Source organism: Rhineura floridana, chromosome 7 (assembly GCF_030035675.1).
Source record: "Rhineura floridana isolate rRhiFlo1 chromosome 7, rRhiFlo1.hap2, whole genome shotgun sequence".
NCBI classification, from domain to species: domain Eukaryota; kingdom Metazoa; phylum Chordata; class Lepidosauria; order Squamata; family Rhineuridae; genus Rhineura; species Rhineura floridana.
This window is the reverse complement of record NC_084486.1, coordinates 75,603,776-75,624,049: the sequence shown is the minus strand read 5'-3', so window position 1 is coordinate 75,624,049 and position 20,274 is coordinate 75,603,776. Positions and strand designations below refer to the sequence as shown.

General features: G+C 42.5%; 2 protein-coding genes across 11 annotated transcripts in view; one reads left to right on the top strand and one right to left on the bottom strand.

The window, feature by feature from the left end:
- Nucleotides 1–441: 441 nt before the first annotated feature.
- ZDHHC6 (zinc finger DHHC-type palmitoyltransferase 6) lies at nt 442–18,035 on the bottom strand. 5 transcript variants are annotated; one of them, XM_061636005.1, is made up of 11 exons: nt 17,109–18,035; nt 16,376–16,514; nt 14,931–15,022; nt 14,577–14,736; nt 13,653–13,814; nt 12,566–12,619; nt 4,534–4,701; nt 4,187–4,228; nt 1,843–1,988; nt 1,708–1,748; nt 442–980 (listed from the first exon to the last, which is right to left on the bottom strand). In XM_061636005.1, the coding sequence occupies exons 2-11, from the start codon at nt 16,454–16,456 to the stop codon at nt 877–879; spliced, it is 1,050 nt and encodes a 349-aa protein (XP_061491989.1). In that variant the 5' UTR covers nt 16,457–16,514; nt 17,109–18,035; the 3' UTR covers nt 442–876. The 5 variants fall into 5 exon arrangements, with proteins under 5 accessions (XP_061491989.1, XP_061491990.1, XP_061491987.1 ...); XM_061636006.1 differs by having other exon boundaries at nt 17,213–18,035; XM_061636003.1 differs by having other exon boundaries at nt 17,419–18,034.
- The window catches only part of VTI1A (vesicle transport through interaction with t-SNAREs 1A), a 396,691-nt gene continuing 394,101 nt past the window's right edge, over nt 17,685–20,274 (top strand). For 3 of the 6 annotated variants that reach the window (XM_061636007.1, XM_061636011.1, XM_061636009.1), the window contains exon 1: nt 17,685–18,312. In XM_061636007.1, the coding sequence (XP_061491991.1) occupies nt 18,219–18,312 (94 nt within the window). In that variant the 5' untranslated portion in view covers nt 17,685–18,218. The remainder of the gene's footprint in view (nt 18,313–20,274) is intronic. The other 3 variants (XM_061636010.1, XM_061636008.1, XM_061636012.1) reach the window with 3 other exon arrangements.

Here is a 20,274-nt window from a genome sequence, read left to right as displayed (position 1 = left end):
GCTTTTATTGGTGCTGTTGTTTTACCATGCATTTATTGCTTTGATTCTTGTATTTTAACTGTACACCACCTTACGCTGAGGGGTATCTAACAGATTTAACATCTGCGGCCTGCAAGGAAGAGGTTCACACAACTAGAGGACTAGTTTGGCATAGGAAAGAGAAGAAAAGGAGGTCCTGAGTTAGACTACCTGCTTAACATAGAGGAAAGAAACAACCAGTTGTTAAATACTTCTCATCAACATACAACCTGTTAAAAGTCAGTTTTCACATCATTCAGCCATCAATGCAAACAGGAAGAACTTAAATGAAGGTACTACATGCAATTCTCTTTAGGCTCACGACAACTATAATACTATAACTTTCTCATCCTTACCACAAGTTTACTGCAAAAGTTCTTCAGCAATTTATCAGTAAGCTCATGTGCCACTATGCACTGTAAAATCATACATAAATACATATTTATTTGATTCACAAAAACCCATATTTTAAAATTAAAAATAATCCTGGGTATCCAGTTTTTTTACTAGCATTTGCTCATCCCAATATCTCTTACAGCTTTTAAAGGGTGGTGGTGGTAAAAAGCCAACTTGAGGAATGTAACAATTATGAATAAGAGCAGATACTTAAAAGTGAGCAGTACTAGAATTAAATACAAAGGAAAACAGGAACAATGTTCTGGACTGCAAAATTTTAATATCAAAAGGCATTCATGGAATGGCTTCTTCCATTTTAAAAATGGCAAAAGGTATTTAAGGTTATGGCACTAGGAGACCCATCCTTGCGAAAACATACAAAAACACATTGTTCATTTTCAAGTAAAAGGACAGTGATCCAAAAGAAAGGCTTCTATTTCCAAAACCAAGAAAGGGAAAGGACTATCTTGTTTTCTTTTCTCCACCCAGTGGCTGATCTGCTTCAGAATCATACAGGCATTTTTCTACACACTTCCTTGGGAACCAGCCTCTAACTCTCATCCCATCTAGCAGCAAGAGAAAACAGCAAAAATTAGCCACAAAACATAACATTTGCAAGCATCTTTGTCCCACTCTCTGTCACTATAAAACAGGGGTAGCCAAATATGGTGCTCTCTAGCTGTTGCTGGTTATTCCCTGCTCCAGAAGTACACCTTATCAAGGACTAAACCTTGTTCTTTAAATTAAACCATAGCAATCAAACAATCTATAACTGAAATAGCATACCTGCCAATTTGTGATCCTGCAGTTAATATTCTGCTGAAATCCAGCCTAGATCAGTTAATTGTTGAACACACTGCACTTGTTTTGGTCACCAGCTGACTGTGTTAATTTGATTCTCCTTTTCTGCAAGTTTCACACGCAGTTTGCAAGCTACTCTTCGCTTGTCTTGCAGTGCCCTCAGAAGGCCTAGTGCTTAGATTAACCTTTGTTAACCTTGTGCCCCCCAGATGTTGGACTGGAGCTTGTTGGGACTGATGGGAATTATAGTCCACAGCATCGGGAGGGCACCAGGCTACTGAGAAGGCCCAATGTTCAAGCAAATGTTTAATTTTTATTTGTATCAGACCTCACAGCCATTTCTCTAGCCAAAACCTGATTTTGTTTCTTACACTTTTGTGTTTGGAAGCATTGTAATGCATTTGGGGTATAAGTTTTGGATTGAATCATACCATTGAAGTGAGATGCTATAGTTTAAAAGTGTCTCTCCCACACAAACAAATATAAAATTACCATCAGTTGCTGAGTCAATTTTCTCTCCGTACATCCAGTGTCTGAAAGATAATGAATAAATTGATCTGCATGATTGTTCACCCAGACACATTTTTTCAATCAAAGATAAAACAAAGAAACAATATGAGTACTAACTTCAAGCCTCTGGTGGCCAAAACCCGATCCCCTTTGTGAAGTGAAATTCTAGGTTCTTCACTGCATGGAGTTGTAAAGAAGGTCCTCAGGCCTTTTGTAAGAGGGCAACAGGCACCACTATAGTCTTCTGTTGCTTGGTACCGCACCTGAAGGTTTTGTGAGATTGTGGTAAAATTGACTTTCTTGACAACATGCTGATTACAAAGTACATTTTACATGGCAAAATTGAGACAGGTGACATGTTCTTGAATGTGTGACCTCCTGACTTTCAGTGTTATCAAGTGAAGGTGTCACTATAAGTTCAACTGCATTTGCAAGAATAATAATTCATGGAGACTAAAGCTATTAACATCTAGTAGTCATGATGTCTATAGCAATTATCAAGATCAGAGGCAGCAAATCTCTGGATAGCAATTGCTAGGGAACAACAGTGGAAGAAGGCAATTGTCCTCCTATCCAGCTTGTGCGCTTCCCATAAGCACCCGCTTGGCTGATGTGGGAAATTTGATGCTGGACTAGACAGGTCTTCTTTGGTCTGATCCAGCAGGTCTTTGCTCTTATGCATCCTGCAGTCCCTCAAATTATGTATGTTTTGTATGTAATAAAAGCCACCTGGATTTCATTTTGGGAATTTAGAAGGGCATCCCTCTAAAAAGGCAAGTGTGTCCCACAAGTAAATGGGAAGGACAGATGGTGCAAGAAAAAACTCAAGACTTCTGTTTCGTGCTGGTGTTCTTCCTATAGTTCCTTGGGGATATTGCTGAATCATGATATAGCTTTTAACTCTGTTTCAGTTTAGATTATTTTTATTCTCTGCACTTCGTTTTCTTGGACTATTCTGGATCTTAGCTGATGTTGTTTAAATGCTTTTTTGATCTCATTGTTATTTTGTGAGGTATCTGTGGAACATTTTGTTACAAGGGGGGCTATAAACAATGCCAATAAAATAAATACAACCCTACATAGACATTTTGTACAAATTTATGTTCCTGTGGAAAGAAAGACGTACCAAGAGATTTAAGTGACCCAAACAGTTCTGGCCTCACTCTAGTCTTCTATTACTTGGCACAGCACCTGAAGATTTTGTGAGATTGTGGTAAAAATGCATTTCTTGAGATAATGAGTGCAATGGGGTGTATCTTCTCCATGGGGATTAGGAACTATGAGGACAAGTATCATCTTATCAGACCTCACACTATATTTTGTATCTATGGCTGTCAACCTTCGAAACTCAGAATCTTTGTTAAACGTAACATGCAATATAGGACCTAAAGTATTTCCCTCCCTAATTTTCTATTACTTTTTACTGTAGGTTGAATCCTTCTGGGTATGGAATGAGGCTTTCTAGCCTCTTGCTCTCTGTAACACCACTCTTGTGGAGCAGGAGGCTCTCAGGAATGGCATGGAATGTAGCATAGGGTGCTGCAGCTGACAGGAGGACTCCACTGTAATCGGGGGCCTCACTTTGTACAAGCATAAGCACATTCCACTCGTATAAGCAGCTCTTAGGCGAATAGATTATCTAGACCTGTCTTCTCCTTTCCCCTCCCCACTTTCTCCCATCCATCTTTCTTTCTCCTCCCCACCCCCCTCCAAAAGGCAAATCATGGCATTGCAGGTGTGACCCACTGTGAGTCAGGTCACAGAAGACCAATGCTTTATTCTATAATAGGACCATCGCTGCTTTATTTTGGGGTGGCGAACTCTTGGACCGAAGGCTGCAGTGACTCACAATCTACTATCCAAGGGCTGTATGGTGTGGCCAAAGTGTAAAAGTGGCCATGATGGAAATGGCAGGTCAAAGCTGCCTTTCTGTCAGCTATTCTACAGCATATTATATTGTTTTTAACATTCATGATTAAATTCAGTAAAAGTAAAAAAATAAAAATGTAAACTTTTTTTAAATAAAGGGAGAAGTCGTGGGGTCACAAAAAAACCTTGGTCATTACAGCATAGGACCAATGGAATCGGCCAGTAATTTTTTTTTTAATTGAAATGTTTGAGGTGGGCTTGGGGCAGGGGTCCAGAAAAAACCTTTTGGCATTATGTTGTCATAGCCAGGGACCTACAGGAATAGCCATTAAAAAAACCACACACAATGGGGGGTGTCTTGGAGCCACAAAACACTTGAGGGGGCACCAGATACAGCTTATTGATCAGTTACACCTTTATACTATGATGACATTATCATGTGCCAAGCACAAACGTTTCCCCAAAAATATCACTGAAAAGTTACATAAAAGCCCAAGATCTTAAAATGTAAAAAATACATTAATATATTATACTAAGTCCACAGACATTACAGTGAACTGTGCCAGAACACTGGTACTGTAGGCATACTCACGCTTCTCACTCGCTTGTCAGCTTTTTGCTTCAGCTGTTCTATCTGCAAGAGATTATGTTGAGGAGGATTAAAAAGGAGGATTAAACTGGCTCAGCTCTGTTATTTTTGTTGCTAGAATTTGTTAAATGGGTTGGCCATTGTTAATTTACTGATCTGAATGTGTGTGTATGAGATTATTTTTTTATTGTCTTATTACTGTTTCTTAGCTGCCTTGAGTGCCTTTGGAGAAATAGGTGAGATAGAAATTTAAAAGCACTGACAGCATTTCACAGGAGTACAGATTCTCAGCTTTCAATATATTTCAAGTTAATTTCATAGTAGGAGGGAGAAGAGCAACAATAGCCTACCGTCAAACTGTACTGATGGCAACCTTCCCTCATGGGCCACTCTAAGCCATCTCCCTCTGGGTTTCCAGACCATGTGAACACTTGCTTGAAGTTATTCCACTTGCTTCCCAACTCATAAGGAAAAATGAAGGTTTCTCTTGTTTGGTAATATTGGATGCGGTCTTTGGCCTGCAAGGGGTGTACATAAATGCAATGCAATTTGCAACAATAAAACTCTAAAGCTAATTGTAGACACAGCTCAGGGTCTATGATATTTCTGAACGTAATTTAGAATACAATAAGCAGAGAGGAGTGAATGGTGGAATCATATGCGACTCCCAATGAAAAGGACAGTGACCAGAAATAGAATTATTTATTTATTTATTATTTTATTTATATCCTGCCCTTCCTCCCAGCAGGATCCCAGTGCGGCATTAAAAGGAAGAAGTTTCAAATGTGCATGTCAGGCATAAAAAAAGAGAAAACCAGCACTCAAACCCACATGCCAGGACAAGGGTAGCCAACATGGCGTTCTCCAGATATTGTAGACTAACTCCCATTAGCTCCAGCCAGCATGGCCAATGGTCAAGGATGATAAGAGTTGTTCTCCAACAAGGGCACTAGGTTTGCTACCTTTTACTAGGCCAAAAGAAACCTATCAGGAGTAAGACCTGTAGGACCTAAGGTAAGAGGCAGGTTAGTTTAGGAAGCAGAGGGAAGGAGCTATTGTCTAGTTTATTTGCCTAGATATTGAGACTGCCCCAAATGGGCCAGCTTGGGACTTTATGGCATCCATGACAACCATGGGGCTGTCTCAGTACATCAATGGCCCAATACATGTGGCCAGGCATACCCTCAGCCTGTTGACTGGGGGACTCGCTGTGAGTCTGTTGTTCATGGATGGATCATTCCCTGATAAGGTTTGGGCTGAATGTAGCTACTCCACTCTGCAAAGGTGGGGGATCCTTTGAGATGGTCTGCCCTTGGAGACTGATGGAATCCGATGGATTCCTGAATGCTCTGGGGATTTTTCTGGCTGACACAGCAGGTGCTCCTGTTGAGGCTCTTGTCTCACTGTGGAACGGTGAGATGTATAGAGTATTGACATGATCGGTCCTGAGTGCCCTCGCTGTTGTTGTGGAGCATATAGGCCACCTTGGTACTCCAGTGATCTGAGTGCGATGAAACTGGTGGGTCAGAAGGTGGAGCACAGATGGCATAAATCTGACTCCAAACCTGACCAAACATGGGTTGTACCTACCACGTGGCAGAGGGGGTGGCGAAGAAAGCTTACTTCTCTTTCATCACTGCATCCACAAGTAGGCATCTGGCAGAGTTTTTCCATGTAGTGAATGGGCTTTTGTCATCTGGCAAAGACAGCAACTGCTCTGACACCCTCAGAGGGCTGCAGTAGCAACTTTGATTATTGTGAACTAGTGCTGATCACCCGCTACCTTGAACCTTGCCCATCTTGGCTTCTTAGAGCTAGCCGTGAGAGGTTGACTGGGTGGGTCCAGGCAATGATTAATGCTTCACTAAAGGAGGGGGAGGTACCATCTGCCTTGAAGGAGGCGGTGGTGCATCCCCTTCTTAAAAAGACCTCCCTGGACCCAGAAGTATTAAACAACTATCACCCAGTAGCAAATATCCCCTTTTGGGGCAAGATGTTTGAGAAGATGGCAGAGTTCCATCTTCTAGCATGCTTTTAGTATTCTATAAACTGATTACTTGGATCCATTCTAGTCTGGCTTCAAGCCTGGCCATGGCCCTGAAGCCACCTTACTCGTCCTGGTTGATGGCATCGTTGGGAGACAGATATGGAGAATATGACCCTGTACGTTATCCTTGATCTCTCAGCAACTCTCAATACTATTGACCACAGTATCATTTTGGAGCTTCTCGGAGAGGTGGGCATTTGGGGCACTGCTTCAGTGGTTCTGCTCATACCTCCAGGATCGCTTCCAAAAAGTAGTTATGTTCTCTCCAGGGTTCCATCTTGTCTCTCCCATGCTACTTAACATCTATATGAAGTCACTGGGAGCCTTCAGGAGATTTGGAGTGAGGTGCCATCAATATGCAGATGAGACCCAACTCTTACCTCTCTATTCCATTTGAATCAGGAGAGGCAGCTGAGGTGCTGGACTGGTGTTTGAAGACAGTGGTAGGATGGACATGGGCCAATAAATTCAGGCTGAATCCTGAAAAGACAGAGGTGTTTGGTGTCCAGAGTTCTCGTGTCCAGGAGGTGGAGAGACAACCTGTTCTGGATGGGATTGCTCTTTTCTTGAAGGAGCAGGTCTGCAGCTTGGGATACTCCTAGATCCAACACTGTCACTGGAGGGTCAGGTAGCCTCAGTGGCTAGGAGTGCTTTTTTCTAGCTCCAGCTGGTTTGCCAGCTTTTGGACACAGACGACTTGGCCACAGTACTCCATGCTCTGGTAACTTCAATGCTCTATGTGGGGCTGCCCTTGAAGATGACTTGGTAACTTCAACTGGTTGAAAATGCAGCAGCCAAATCACTGGCTGGGGTTCCCTTTAGAACTCATACAACCCATGTTTTCAAATGGCTGCCTTGGTTGCCAGTTCGGTTCTGGCCCAATTCAAGGTGCTCACATTAGTATTTAAAACCATAAATGACTTAAGTCCCAAATATCTGAAAGACTGCCTTCTTCGCTACAAATCCTCTTGGGTGTTAAAATCAGCAGAGCGGGCCCTTTTGGTAGTTTTACCACCCTCAGAAACTCATGGGGTGGTGGCCTGGGAGAGGGCATTCTCTGGGGCAGCCCATAAGTTGTGAACTCCCTTCCCACAGAGGTGCATCTGGCTGTAAAGTTTCATTTTCAGTGAATGCTGAAGACACATTTCTATACCCTGGCTTTTGACAACCGAGATGTGTTTTTTAGGACCTACCCTATTTGTTGTGATGTTGGGTTGCTTTTAAGTATGTATTTTAAACTGGTGTAATCCACCCTGGGAACCTTGGGTGAAGGGCTGGTAATGAATAACAACAACAACAACAACTAGTTTTTTAAGGCCTAAGCCTTCACAAAACAGCTCACAAGGCAATACAAATGTAAATTAAAAAGCAATGAAAACAACTTTATTGTTAAGAACAGGTGGTCATGGATCACAACCTAATGAGGTTTGGATTGACAGTCATGAGTTTTCCCTACAGGAGAGGGGAATCAATTAGAACAGTATTCATACCAGAGACATATGGAATCTGAGGGATTTTCCAGTTGACCTGGCTGGCACTTCTTCTGGGGTCTTAGTCTAGCCATGGAATGGAGAGGGCCACTGGCATGATTGCTCCTGTGGTGTCTCCGGCCTTGTAGAGACCAACTGGTCCCTTGGTTTTCTGAGGCGCTTTGGTCAATACAAGCTAAATGACAGCTGGAGCGCAGGTGGCACAAGTCCCATAGAAAGGCTGGCTGAGCACAGGTGAGAGCACATAACTGTGCCTACTCTGGGTGTGGTGGCAGTAGTGAAGAGGGCTTACTTCACTATCACCACTGTATCCTCAGTGTGCCACCCAGCTGAGTTGTGCATGGGCTGGTGTCATCTGATCTGCATTTGAGAATATCAGAGCTCTTGGAACTTCATATAGAAAATTTGCAGAGTGGTTTGAGATGAAAGTTAATCATCTCCACTAAAGTCTTGATGGCATGGCTGTGGAAGGGTCAATGGAGGCTTAGTGCATCCCCTGGGCCAGGTGTATTGGATCAGTTTCAGTTATTGATCATATGTTCTCTTGAACCTTGCCTATTCTGGCTAATAGGATTGAGTTGAAGTGGGTCCAGGGAATGGTAAATGCCATATTGCAGAAGAGTGTAATGCCGTCCATTTTAAAAGAAGCAGTGGTGCGCCTTTTCCTCAAGAGGCCCTCCCTGGACCTGAGGCATTTGACAAATACCACCAAATGGCAGATATTCCCTTTCTGGACAAGATAATTGGGGTGGCTCGATAACTTCAGGTGTACTTTTAGGAAACTGATTATCTAGAACAATTTCAATTTAGCTTCAGGCCTGGTTTTTGCACTGAAATTGCCTTGGTTGATGATCTTTATTGGGAAAGAGAGAGACCCTGTTGATTCTCCTTGATCTCTCAGCAGCTTTTGATACTATCAACCATAGTATCCTCCTGGAGTGGTTCTGTGAGTTGTGAGTATGGTATTAATGCTGGTTCTGTTCTTATGTGCAGGGCTATTACCAGAAATGGCACTGGGGAACCTGCTTTGATCCTGTACAATTCCATCTTGTCCCCGATGTTGTTTAACATCTATATTAAGGCATTGGGAGTGATTGTTTGGGGATTTGGAGTGTGGCATCATCAGTTTGCTGATGAATCGCAGCTCTCTCTTCACATCATCTGAATCAGTGAGGCTATGCAGGTGCTGGACCGATGCCTGGAGCTAGCAATGGGCTGAATGAAAGCCAATAAACTAAGACTGAATCCTGATAAAACGAAGACACTGTTGGTGGGCGGTTCTCATGTCTGGGAATTGGTAAGATGGTCTCTTCCAGAATCATACTCCCCATGAAAGAGGTACATAGTTTGGAGGTACTCCTGGATCCAGCCCTCTCATTTGAGACCCAAGGGGCTTCAGTGGCAAGGAGTGCCTATTTTCAGCTCCAGCTGATATGCCAGCTACAGCCCTTCTTGGAAAGAGATAGCCCTGCTGCAGTGACCCATTCTCTCATAATTTCGCAACAGGACTACTACAATCTGCTCTATGTTGTGGTACCCTTGAGTCTGGAAGCTGCAGCTGGTGCAGAATGTGGCTGCATGTGCTGTGAGTGGTGTGGCAGGAAGGAATAATAACACCAATCCTATGCAACTGCATTGGCTGCCGATTTTCCTACTGGGCCCAATTTCAGATGTTGACTTTAATGTACAAATCTCTAAATGACTTATGGCCTAAATAACTGTGGTGCATCCATCCCTGTATCTGCTAGGTTGGGCCTCTTATTTGCAGAAGACACTTGCCTCACAGTCTCTTTAGCATTCATGACTCACTGTGTAGTGATGTCAGATAGAGTCTGCTCAGTGGTAGCCCTGGTGGTAGAACCCTCCCCCCTTTGTGGAGATCTGCCTCCCTCACTGATGACATTCAGACGTCAGTTTAAGACACACAAGCCTATGGAGGAGGGCAGTGAATTAATGTTGCCATTTGAGCTGCAGCTGCTGCTTCTAGATTGTTTTTATTGTTTTCTGTATGTCGATTATATTGGTGGGTTTTAGTGGTATTTGTTTTTAATATATTGCTATATTTCTGTCTTTTATAGTGTGAACTGCTCTGGGATATTGTGTGTGTGTGAAAAGCAGTGTTAAACAAATAATACAAATAAACAATTGGTGGGGAGAGAGAATTCTGAACAGCACAGCAATTACAGGGAGTTGACGAGGGGAGACGTAGAAGATGAGTAGACAGATGGTCAGCCTCACTCTTCATAATGGGATGCAACAGAGTTGAGAAGGCTTGTTTTATTTTACTTATTAAATTTCTATCCTCTCAAAGGAGCCCAGAGCAGCAAGTTGGATGTGAAATTTTACATTTTCTACATGCAGCGTAATACATTGCAAAGTTTTAAAGCTGCATGTTCTTCGGCAGACTTGGGATCTCAGATGAAGAACAAAATGATTGTAGGTTTAGGTTCTCTTTAGAATTAAGAAGACCAAAGCAGGCTATATTAAATTAATCAAGCCTTGCCCAGAGAGATGGATGTGGAATTGGATCTGAAATATCCCCTGAAAAGTAGAATATTAAAAATGTGCTAGCTTTTAGTTTTTTAAAATATAATTAACTAGAAAATTCTCCTCAAGTGCTTCTATTTCAGTATCACACCTTCTCTGTTTTTACTAAGACCACATTCACATCATACATTTATTCCAATATTATTCTGCTTTAAATGGTCATGGCTTCCCCCCCAAAAAACCTGGAAAGTGTGGTTTGTGAAGGATGCTGAAAGTTGTTAGGAGACCCCAATTCCCCTCAAAAAACTACAATTCTCAGAGTGAGAAGAGGGACTGCCTGTCCCTGGCCACATCCATATCAGACCTTTGTTTCACTTTAGATAGTCATGGCTTCCTCCAAAGAATCCTGGGAAGTGTAGTTTGTGAAGGGTGCTGAGAGTTGCTAGGAGATGCCCTATTCCCCTCACAGAGCTACAATCCCCAGAAGAGGGGCTCACTGTTAAACCACTCTGAAAGCTGTAGTTCTTTGAGCAGAATAAGAATATCATATGAACTCTAAGCACCATTCACAAACTACACTTCCCAGGATTCTTTAGGGGAAGCCATGAATTAAAAGTGGAATAATAGTGTAATAACTGTATGGTGTGAATGTGGCCTAACTTCAGCAACTTTTGTATGCTGCAAATGTTTCACTACATTTGGACATTTTTTTTTGCTTTTATTCTAATAAAAAAAAAATCCAATTCAAATACAATTAGGGGATATACATAAAGAATGGTTTCCACTATCACACTTACAGAGCCACTTGTCTGATAGTAGCAGTTAAATGAGATGAATAGAGGAACATAATTTTTATATGTCACAGTGATGAGGTCCAATACATTTGGACATGCTGAAGAAGTTTTATGCTGCCTGCTCTAATACAAATAAGCCTGGAATTCTTTTTATTATACTGACCTCTAGTGATACTGTGACAGTGGGTATTAAAACTCTACTTTCAGTTTCTGGAGCTGCTTCCCACGTTATTATCTTGATGTCTATGGATTGCTTATGTGTTGCAAAACCCCAATCAATTCAATGGAAAGGGAAGCTGTGTTTTTATCAATCTTCACATACATAAAGGTTTCCTTCCACTGAATGGAGTAGGGGAGCCCTCACTGATAAAGGCTGTCAGAGTGTATACAGAAGCCCCCATGCCTGCAAAAAGACTATTAGAGAGACCATACTTAGCCTTCACCCAGATTTTCTTTGGGGGGAGTACTACTATTCCCCTGGTGTAGCTTTCACTGCACAATTTACAGAGATGTAGACCTGTAACCTAGTCTTTCTAGGACATTGTCATGTGCACAGTAGTAAATATTGTCCTCAAATTTCTACCACTTTTCATTAACAGTTATTTTTGTATAAACCAAAAAATGCACTCAGAACATAAAACATTCCAAGAAATCTAATTAGTTTTTTCCCCATCGGGGTGCACTTTTACATAAGCTTTCAAATACCTTTAGTTCAAAATTGAGTTTTTGTTGTTTCAAGTGGAAAAGCAAAGCAATAGCTTTTACAGGAAATGGTGTTGCTTACTCTATATGCAAAAGGAGAGCAAATGTCTACACAAAACAAACATTCCACCTCATGTGAAAGTGTATGTTCTCCTGCTCTGGGTGTTTGGGTAGTATAGCCTTCCCCACCCTGGTGCCCTCCAGACAGGGCCCCTCCTTAGGGTGGGTGGATAGTGGTAGCTTCTGCAATCCACGCTGTGGATGACGGGAGGGAGTTCAGAGGCACCCCCCCACTACCATGCAGACCCGCAACAGCCACCTGCAACATGCTCCGCCTACCTCTTCAAGTAAATGCTGGTTGCCAGGGCAGCACCAGGCATGCAGAAGCCTGTTGTGCTGCGGGCGTAAGTCTGCCATCAACCAAGATGGCGGCCAAGGTTTTCCTAAGGGCCTGATGCCTCCGCCACCATCTTGATTGATGACAGGGATGCGTGCATTTATCTCCTGTCTGAATCATCTTACAGGGAGTTCTGCTTTGAACAGAGGTAGGGAGCCTGTGGCTCTCCAGAAGTTGTTGGATTCCCAACTTCCATCAGTGCCAGCAAGCAGTCAAGGAATGATGGGAACTGTAGTCCTGTAACATCTGGAGGGCCAAAGGCTCCTCATTCCAGGCTTAGAAGATGTTTGACAAGCTCCTATGGCTGTAGTTAAGTCATAGAAATAGGAACTGGAGTGGTGTAAGCTATTGTTTGGCTATATGTTAGCATGCATAGAAAGAGAAAAACAATATATGAGACAAAATAAAGAACCAGCATCTCTAGGGCAAAATATATTTTTAAGATGCATTAGAATAAAAGCCTACCTTTTCTTCAATCCATGATTCTATTGAAGTTTTATTTCTTAAAATAACTTTCATCTAAAAAAAGAAAGAAAGAAAGAGAGATTAATATATCTGCAGAAGTGCAACAAGTGGCCAAACTGAAAATTACTTAATAGGATCTGCATTCAAAACACTACAGGGAAACATTGGTATGTCTTACATTTATTTATTTAAGTTTATTTAGTATATTTATAGATCATTCTTTCTTCAAAAGAGCTCAGAGCAACATTCATCAAAACATATGAACAATATACAAGATATACAGCCAAAAACATATACAAAACAGCTATGACAAATTAGTAAAGCCCAAATATCTGCATTTCTGCTAAGGAGTAAATCTTCTATTATCAGACTGCAAAAGACTGGGAAAGTAAAAATATTTACAGCTGACATCTGAAACCCAACAATGTGGAAGACAGATCAACTTTTAGGGTGATTTCATTCCAGAGTAAGGGCACTACCCACTCAAATCCTAGTGGGAACCACAAGCAGACCCCCCCCCCGATCTTAAGGATGAAATATATCATCAAAATTGACATATGGGAAAAGCAACTTTCTAAAAGTTCATGCAAACAGTTACATTCCTATCTAAATTGTTCACCTGTATATCAACAATGGGGAACCTCCACCCATGAGCCTAATTAGGCCTGGGAGGGGTCCTAATGAGGCTGACAAGAAAATGTTCCCCAAAACATGATGACCTGCCCAACAAGTACTGCCATATGTGAAATCTAGTGTGGAGAAGGTAGAGATATGGATTGAATTGGCTGCACTAGCAAGTTTTCCATTGGGAATTCCCTAGTGCAGCTGATTTTGCTCTTAGCACTGATCAGCTGATGTGGCTGTATGTGATCCCCTTTGAAGGTGTGCTGTCAGCACCAGTCAGCTGATTGGCACCAACAGTGCACCTTCAAAGGAGTTCTTCTCAGTGACAAAACAAGTCCCAGAATACAAGATGATTTGCAATGCAACAGCTTAAACAATTGCTTTTCTTCTTCCTGACATCATGGTTTGGTGCCCCAAAAATCTCAGACATTAGCCACTTTGTAACGAAATCTATCAAACTCACCTGGATAACAAACAACATGCCAACTGCTATAGTTGTCCCCAGTGCCAATCCCAAAGCAAATAAAGACGCAGCAAATGCAGACAACCCAAAGGGAATGATTGGGCGGGGGTCTCTTCTGACAGCACTCATATCAATCTTTACAGAACTCCAGCCAAAGGATACCTATGAAAGGGAAACAAGAAGAGTACAGACGTTCAAGCAAATTGTCAACTGAAAAAGCAAACTGAGTTACACAGTAAGAAACCTGCCGCTGGCATGACTGTATCTTTGCACTGCCTCAAAATTCATTGTGAAATTTTACAGCAAGACATACCTAAACAAGTTGAGTTTCTCAGGAATTACACCTAGCCTGCAGGAGATCTTTGGCTGATTTAAAATGTGCGTTTCCATTTTCTTTTTAAAAAATCGTAACCCAAGGTTATATGGATAGCACACACGCTATCTGGCCCATGTGCCACTTTCAGCACTTGGCAGATTCCCCCCGGGGGGGGGGGAGGATATATACCAAATTCAGAAATAACTTTCAAATGCACTGATTACATTACAAATTATATATCTTCTTAATATGGTTTGATTTGCTCTTCTTTTCTACTGAAGTTTAATTTATTGATTGTGTTAGTATATTCTCAGTATTAAGTTGTGCTTATGATATTATCTGTAGACAAGAAGAAATGTTTAGCTTCTGGTCAGATAGAAGAAGAAATAAAGAAGACATGGCCTAGTCATGGGACAAAGCAAAAGTCACATACTTCCTAAGCGATTCCAGCTGTATCAGTGGGAGAACAGCATGCATTTGATCATACAACAGATGTTACCTGTTATTTAACCACTGCAGATGTAAAACATGGTAAGGTTAAAGAAGTGTGGAGTGCCTACATTTCCAGATGCGAATTAATTCTGTAGATGTCAAGAGCTTTTTCTTACCCTGTTATAAAGCTGAGTGTACATGGTCATGACAAAAATGAAAGCTGCATGGATACATCCAAGAGGGGCTAGCAGAAGAAAGAGAGTGAAGGAGGCATGATTCTGAAACCCACAGCAGTTATTGATCCAGGGACAGTGATGGTCCATCTTCATCACACACCTAAGAAGCAATTCAAGTTTAATAGTCCTGTTCAACAATATCATTGGACAATCTTTTCTACTCTCATTAGCCTAATTGAGGACCACGAGCACCCCCATTTTTAAAAGATTTGGGTATTGTCACTAAACGGTTTTCAACCGTGCATTTGAACAATATATATATATATATATATATATATATATATGCAGTAGTACCTGTTACATTTTCGGCAGTGATGTGAACGTGGAGCCTTGTAAGACTGGCATATTTTACAGTACTGAAGATAGATGCAGTCCTGAGAGTTTTCCTCAAAAACATAAAAAAGCAGTTAAGGAGCAAGTCTCTAATGTGCTACTACACTTTCATTCATTTTGTTATTCTGTCAGGGTGTGGCTTCATGTCTAACTGGGATAAGTATGCATAAGAAGGCAATCTCACCCTTCACCCATCTGGCAATTATCCTTAACAAACTTCACTAACAACCTGACAGGAGAATGCAGTATATGGTATTCATTTGCTTAACTAATTATCAATCCCATAAGTAACAAGCATGAACATTTCCACTTGTGCTATGGGAAGTCCCCAATCTACAAAAGATAAAACTCAGACCAACTCCTAGGCCTGGAATCTGTGACCCTCCAGATGTTGCTAGACTCTGACTCCATCAGTCCCAGCTAGCATGGCCAATGGTCAGGGAGTGATGGGAATTGTAATCCTGTGAAACCTGGAGGGTCAAATGTTCCCGTCCCTGCTCCAGGCATTTGTCCTGTGCTTTTCAATGCCTCCCTCCCTGTTCAATCCCAGTAACATTATTTCTAAGGAAATACACATCAGATTAGGCTGCATGCCCCACTTTGGACTTACTTCCAAGAAGGTGGGCCTTAGTCATAGAACAGGAGCATGTTTAATTTTTTTCTAAACCATATTTTCCAAGAAAATGGTTTTGAAATTGCCTCCTAAGAGAGGGAGAGAAATCTGATTGGCAGCTAATGCTATACTCACTATACTCCTTCATTAAGGAGTGCACTTTGTCACCTGGAGGCAATTTTAATCACCATAGGCCACCAGGTGATAAATTTGGCCTCAATGTGTGGTGCTGATTTTGTACTCAACATTGATCAAAATGGTAACTGAATTATGGATGAGTTTCCTATTGTGCTCTGTGAAACTTCAGCTCCCATCTTGACATGATTCTACAGTTCATAAAATTGGGTCCAGAGATCCTGTTCTAGGCTAGAATCTCATTGGTTTGGGAAGGATGCCGTGATCACCAAAAAGAAGTGATGGGGCAAATAGTATCTCATGCTATTATTTGCTTACTGGTTTCCATCCAACGGGAACGTATCCAGGGCCAATAAACATGGCATTGAAGTAATTGTAGAGAATCATAACAGTCCAATTGATGAGCATGATGAAATTGATACTTCCTCCTGTTGTATCCAAAGGCCAGTACCACAGAACAGCATCAATCATCGCCATGGCAGAACATATTGCTATTACACTGAGAGCTATGATGGGGCCCCAGTGGCACAGTCTCTTCAGCTCATGGAGATTTTCAAACCTGATAACTGAACAAAGCATCCCCATTTTGCAGCCACTTAAGTTCCTACTTCAAGTGATTCCTTTCAGGTATACGTTTCCACTTGTCATAAGTTTTCACCTCTATAGCAATAGTTACATGTCCAAATAGCAAGTGCAAGGTAGCTGGAGTTAAGCCATTTCTGTTATTTGGTAGAATCATCAGGTGCAGAAGTTCTTTAGCATGAACATCTGAAGGAAAAGCTGCCTCTACAACCCACCTAAACACAGAGAGAGAAAAATAGGTAATTTTAAATATAATAATAATTTCAAATACCCTTTGGATTAAAAACATAAGCCTGTGAAATGTTGGAGAGGAAGAACATGCATTTTTATGGGAGGAACAAAAACATAAAACTTTTTTTTGGGGGGAAAAGGATTTTCTGCTTCTTCTTGCTAGGTACAGGGCAGAGTAAATCTCTTGCATTTTGTAGGAACTGAGTGAGTGCAGAAAGGAATTTGGCAAAGCCCCTTCCTTCCTTGTTTTGCAAACACCTTAATGATCCTGAGCACCCATCAGGCACAATTGCAAGCAAACAGAACAAGAGCAAGAATTTGTGGTGCAACTGCAAGTGTAATAAGGGCAGCTTGAAAAAAAAGGGGGAGGGGAGCCATTAAAAAAAGCCACTGGCTAATTTCTCTAAGTCGCCAGAGGCTATTTTGTCTGGGCTTGTTGCCATGGCACAACTGAAAGTGGTCTCTCCATATGAACTACTTAATTACATGCTAATTAAAACTAAATAATCAGGGTGTCCTCCCTATTATTTTGAAATGCATTCCTAAAATATCCACTCAGGAATAAATAAGCAGTTCACCCTCTAGACTAGAGCCTCCCAGCATTTTTGTGTCTTTAACGCTGTGCAACAGGCAGGAGTTCAACAGGTGATGTGGCGCTTCATCTCCTTCAGAAAACGGGCACCTGTTGGATGTCTGCCTGCCTCGGAGCAATTCAAAACCGGAAAGAGAAGCGGAAACCTAGTTGCAAAAGTAGCGGTCTAATGGATAGCCAGGAGACTTGGGCGAAGGCAGATCACGAGGCAGCCGCTCCCTCCTTCTGGTCTGCTCCGGGATTCCTTGACAAAACTCATCGCCATTCGCGCCCTAGACACATACAAGGTGCCTTACCGGCGCAGGGCAAAAGTCTGATCCCTTCCCAGTCACCCAGTAGCTCCGGTACGTCCTCTTGAGACAGTGCCAGTCAGCTGTGCCTCACACCCGCCTGCTCGCCGCTCCCCCGTTCGCTCTGTATTTTCACTTCCCCGGGGCACCTTGATAGGACCCGGACGAATAAGCCTTCGATTCCGCCCTGACTTCGGTGCGACCTCACTAGCCTGGCAAGTGCGCTTCAAAATATGTTCCGCTCATGCACATTTCCTATGGTATCAGAATAAATGGATATTAGAATGTTGTTGATCGGGCACAGCCCGGGATCTGAGGCACAATTCTGTGGCGAGGCGAAGGGTGCTTTGCCTGTGGTCAAAGCCTTCTTACTCTCATACATGGCTTAGGTAGTAGCGATGAAACTCTATGATTAGGAAAGATGTTCCGGAGGAGCTGAATTCTCTGCTTCAAATTAGCCCCTTTATTCATTCTCCTTGCTTGGAAACCAAGCAGACAGAAGGGTCGGAGATGGAAACGGTGAAGGTGTTGGTCGGGTGATCTAGTGAGAGACGAAGAGCGAGGTGTCTGCCAAGAGGATATCGGAACCTTGACTTCGTGCCTGGTGGTTCCGTGGGGGAATGTCGTTGATAGGGCTCAACACGGAAGTCTGGCAGTGACAGGAGCAGCGGCAAGCGGCTGCGTTGAGTTTGGTTTCTTCGCGTTCGGCCGCTGGACAAAGAAAAGGGTCTCGTCGCTTGCCTTCATTCCGCAGCTGGCTATTGCTTGCTTTTTGTCATCCAGGCCTCTCCGTCGCTTCTGCCATAATGTCCTCCGACTTTGAGGGCTATGAGCAGGACTTCTCGGTTCTCACCGCTGAGATCACGAACCGCGTCGGAAAGGTGCCCAAGTTGTTGGGAGGTGAGTGCTGGGGAAGGGGTGGTGGTGGTGGTGGTGGTGGTGGCGGCGGTAACGACAGCAGCTGAGGAGCATTAGCTTCAGCCATGGTACCTCTTCACATCTTTTCAGCTGACGTCTCTTCCTGCTTTCGGGATAGGCGGTTTCTAGTGTAAGAGCCTAACAATCTTGTTGGATCAGACCAATGGCCCATTTAGTCCAGAGTCCTGTCTCCCACAGTGGCCAGCCAGATGCCTCAGGCCATGAGTGCAATAGTTATCATCTCTCTCAGAGGCTGGGTGGGTGGCTATTTCAGATAAGCTTTTACCCTTCTCGTTCTATCCTTGCATCCTAGTTACTGATCCTTGCTGTTTATTTTGAAGTGTTTTTTTCAATGTAGAGTCCTTAAAAGCATGTTCTTACTCTACAATTGGACTGTAGTTGATAGTTGAACCCCGTTATGGAAAATAATTTATTATTCTAATCCTGTGTACATCTGTTTGAACTAAATTCTGAATTCTGTGAGAAGTGTACAGAGAATAGCAGCCCAAGATCCTATTTAACCTGAAGCAGTGGCTGGTCTGGATAGGATGGTTGTTGTGCAAGGATTTCTAGTTTCATTAATGCATAGTGGAGGCCAGTGTTCTTGTACCAGCACAAGATAGTCAGCAGCCATCCTATCCAGGTCAACCTGTGCAACTGGAGTATATGCAGTATATTTCTGCAAGGCCCAAGACAGTCTAAATGAATGAAGACGGTGTGGTGTGGGAGGGACATGGAAGTAATGAGATGAGAATAGTGATGCAGCAGAGAAGGAATGTGGGAACCTCACAACTCTGGGATTTTTTCTAGAGCAGGAGAGATGACATCATCTGTCAGAGCAGCTTCTAGGTTTGATTGTGACATATTAGCATAAATGAAGTCATAACTCAGTTTGCTAGGATCAACATGATTGGAATCCTGTACATGGTTTCCTGGAAGTAAGCTCCAATGAACTCAGTACTGCTTACTTCTGACTGCATAGGTTAAACCCAAACCTTGACAAAAGTTCATCAACCAGCTGAAATGCAACTTTTAGCATTTTATTAGAAATGCAAACAATCTTTAAACTGCTAGCATGAATTGGACATCTGCATGAAATTATAAAGAGAATAATCAAACAAAAAGGCTGCATTTCTTTGACCAGGTTACTCCCAGGAAACAATACACAGGATTGCAGTCTGGTTGATCATATTAAATTGGGTTGTTATGCTACATATTGCTGCTGTTTGATATGTATGTATTAATGGGTCAATACAGATGCATGCATGTTTGGACTCTTCCTGGGGCTGCTATGATGAGCTCCTGCACTTCAAAATTTACCACGACACCACTGGATGAAACTCAAGGATATTGAATTAAAGCACATTCCCCACCTGATGCCCATCACAAGCCTGCTGGATCAGACCAAAGGGCCATCTAGTCCAGCATCCTGTTCTCATAGTGGCCAACCCGATGCATATAGGAAGTTCGTAAGCAGAACTTGAATGTAACAGCATTCTTCTCATGTGTTGGACTTCAGCTCTCATCTTCCCTGAACATCGGCTGTGTTTGCTAGAGCTGATGAGAGAAAAATACTGGAGGGCACCAGGATGGGGATGCTGGATTAAAGGCTAAAAAAACACTGCTCTATACTAGGGCTAGAGTCCTACTTTACAAAATTCTCCAAAAATACGAGAATTAACTCAAAATCGGTGGCTAACAGCAGTCCAAAGTCCCATAAGACAGCCACCACTCCTTTTCCCACGCGAGGTAGTGTAGTGGCAAATTCAGAAGTGCAGGGTCCCTTCAAGAAAGTCACAGCCATACCCCCTTTTTTCTGCAGGGTTGAGAATGAGATCCATATTAATGTCTTCTCCAACAACAACAGATGTCCCTAGGAGCCATCAGCATGAAAGGGGAGGTGCATGTTAGCTACTGAAAAGAGACTTCTCAGTGGCTGACTCA

Bases quoted from the DNA above. Each gene is read 5' to 3' on its own strand.
- ZDHHC6 (XM_061636001.1), bottom strand. From the start codon at position 16,302: ATGGGGATGCTTTGTTCAGTTATCAGGTTTGAAAATCTCCATGAGCTG. The intron at 1,989-4,186 runs GTGAGTATGCCT...CAAAACCTTCAG, and splicing joins CTGACAAGCGAGTGAGAAGC to GTGCGGTACCAAGCAACAGA. The intron at 981-1,707 runs GTAATTTTATAT...TCTTGCTGCTAG, and splicing joins AATTGACTCAGCAACTGATG to ATGGGATGAGAGTTAGAGGC.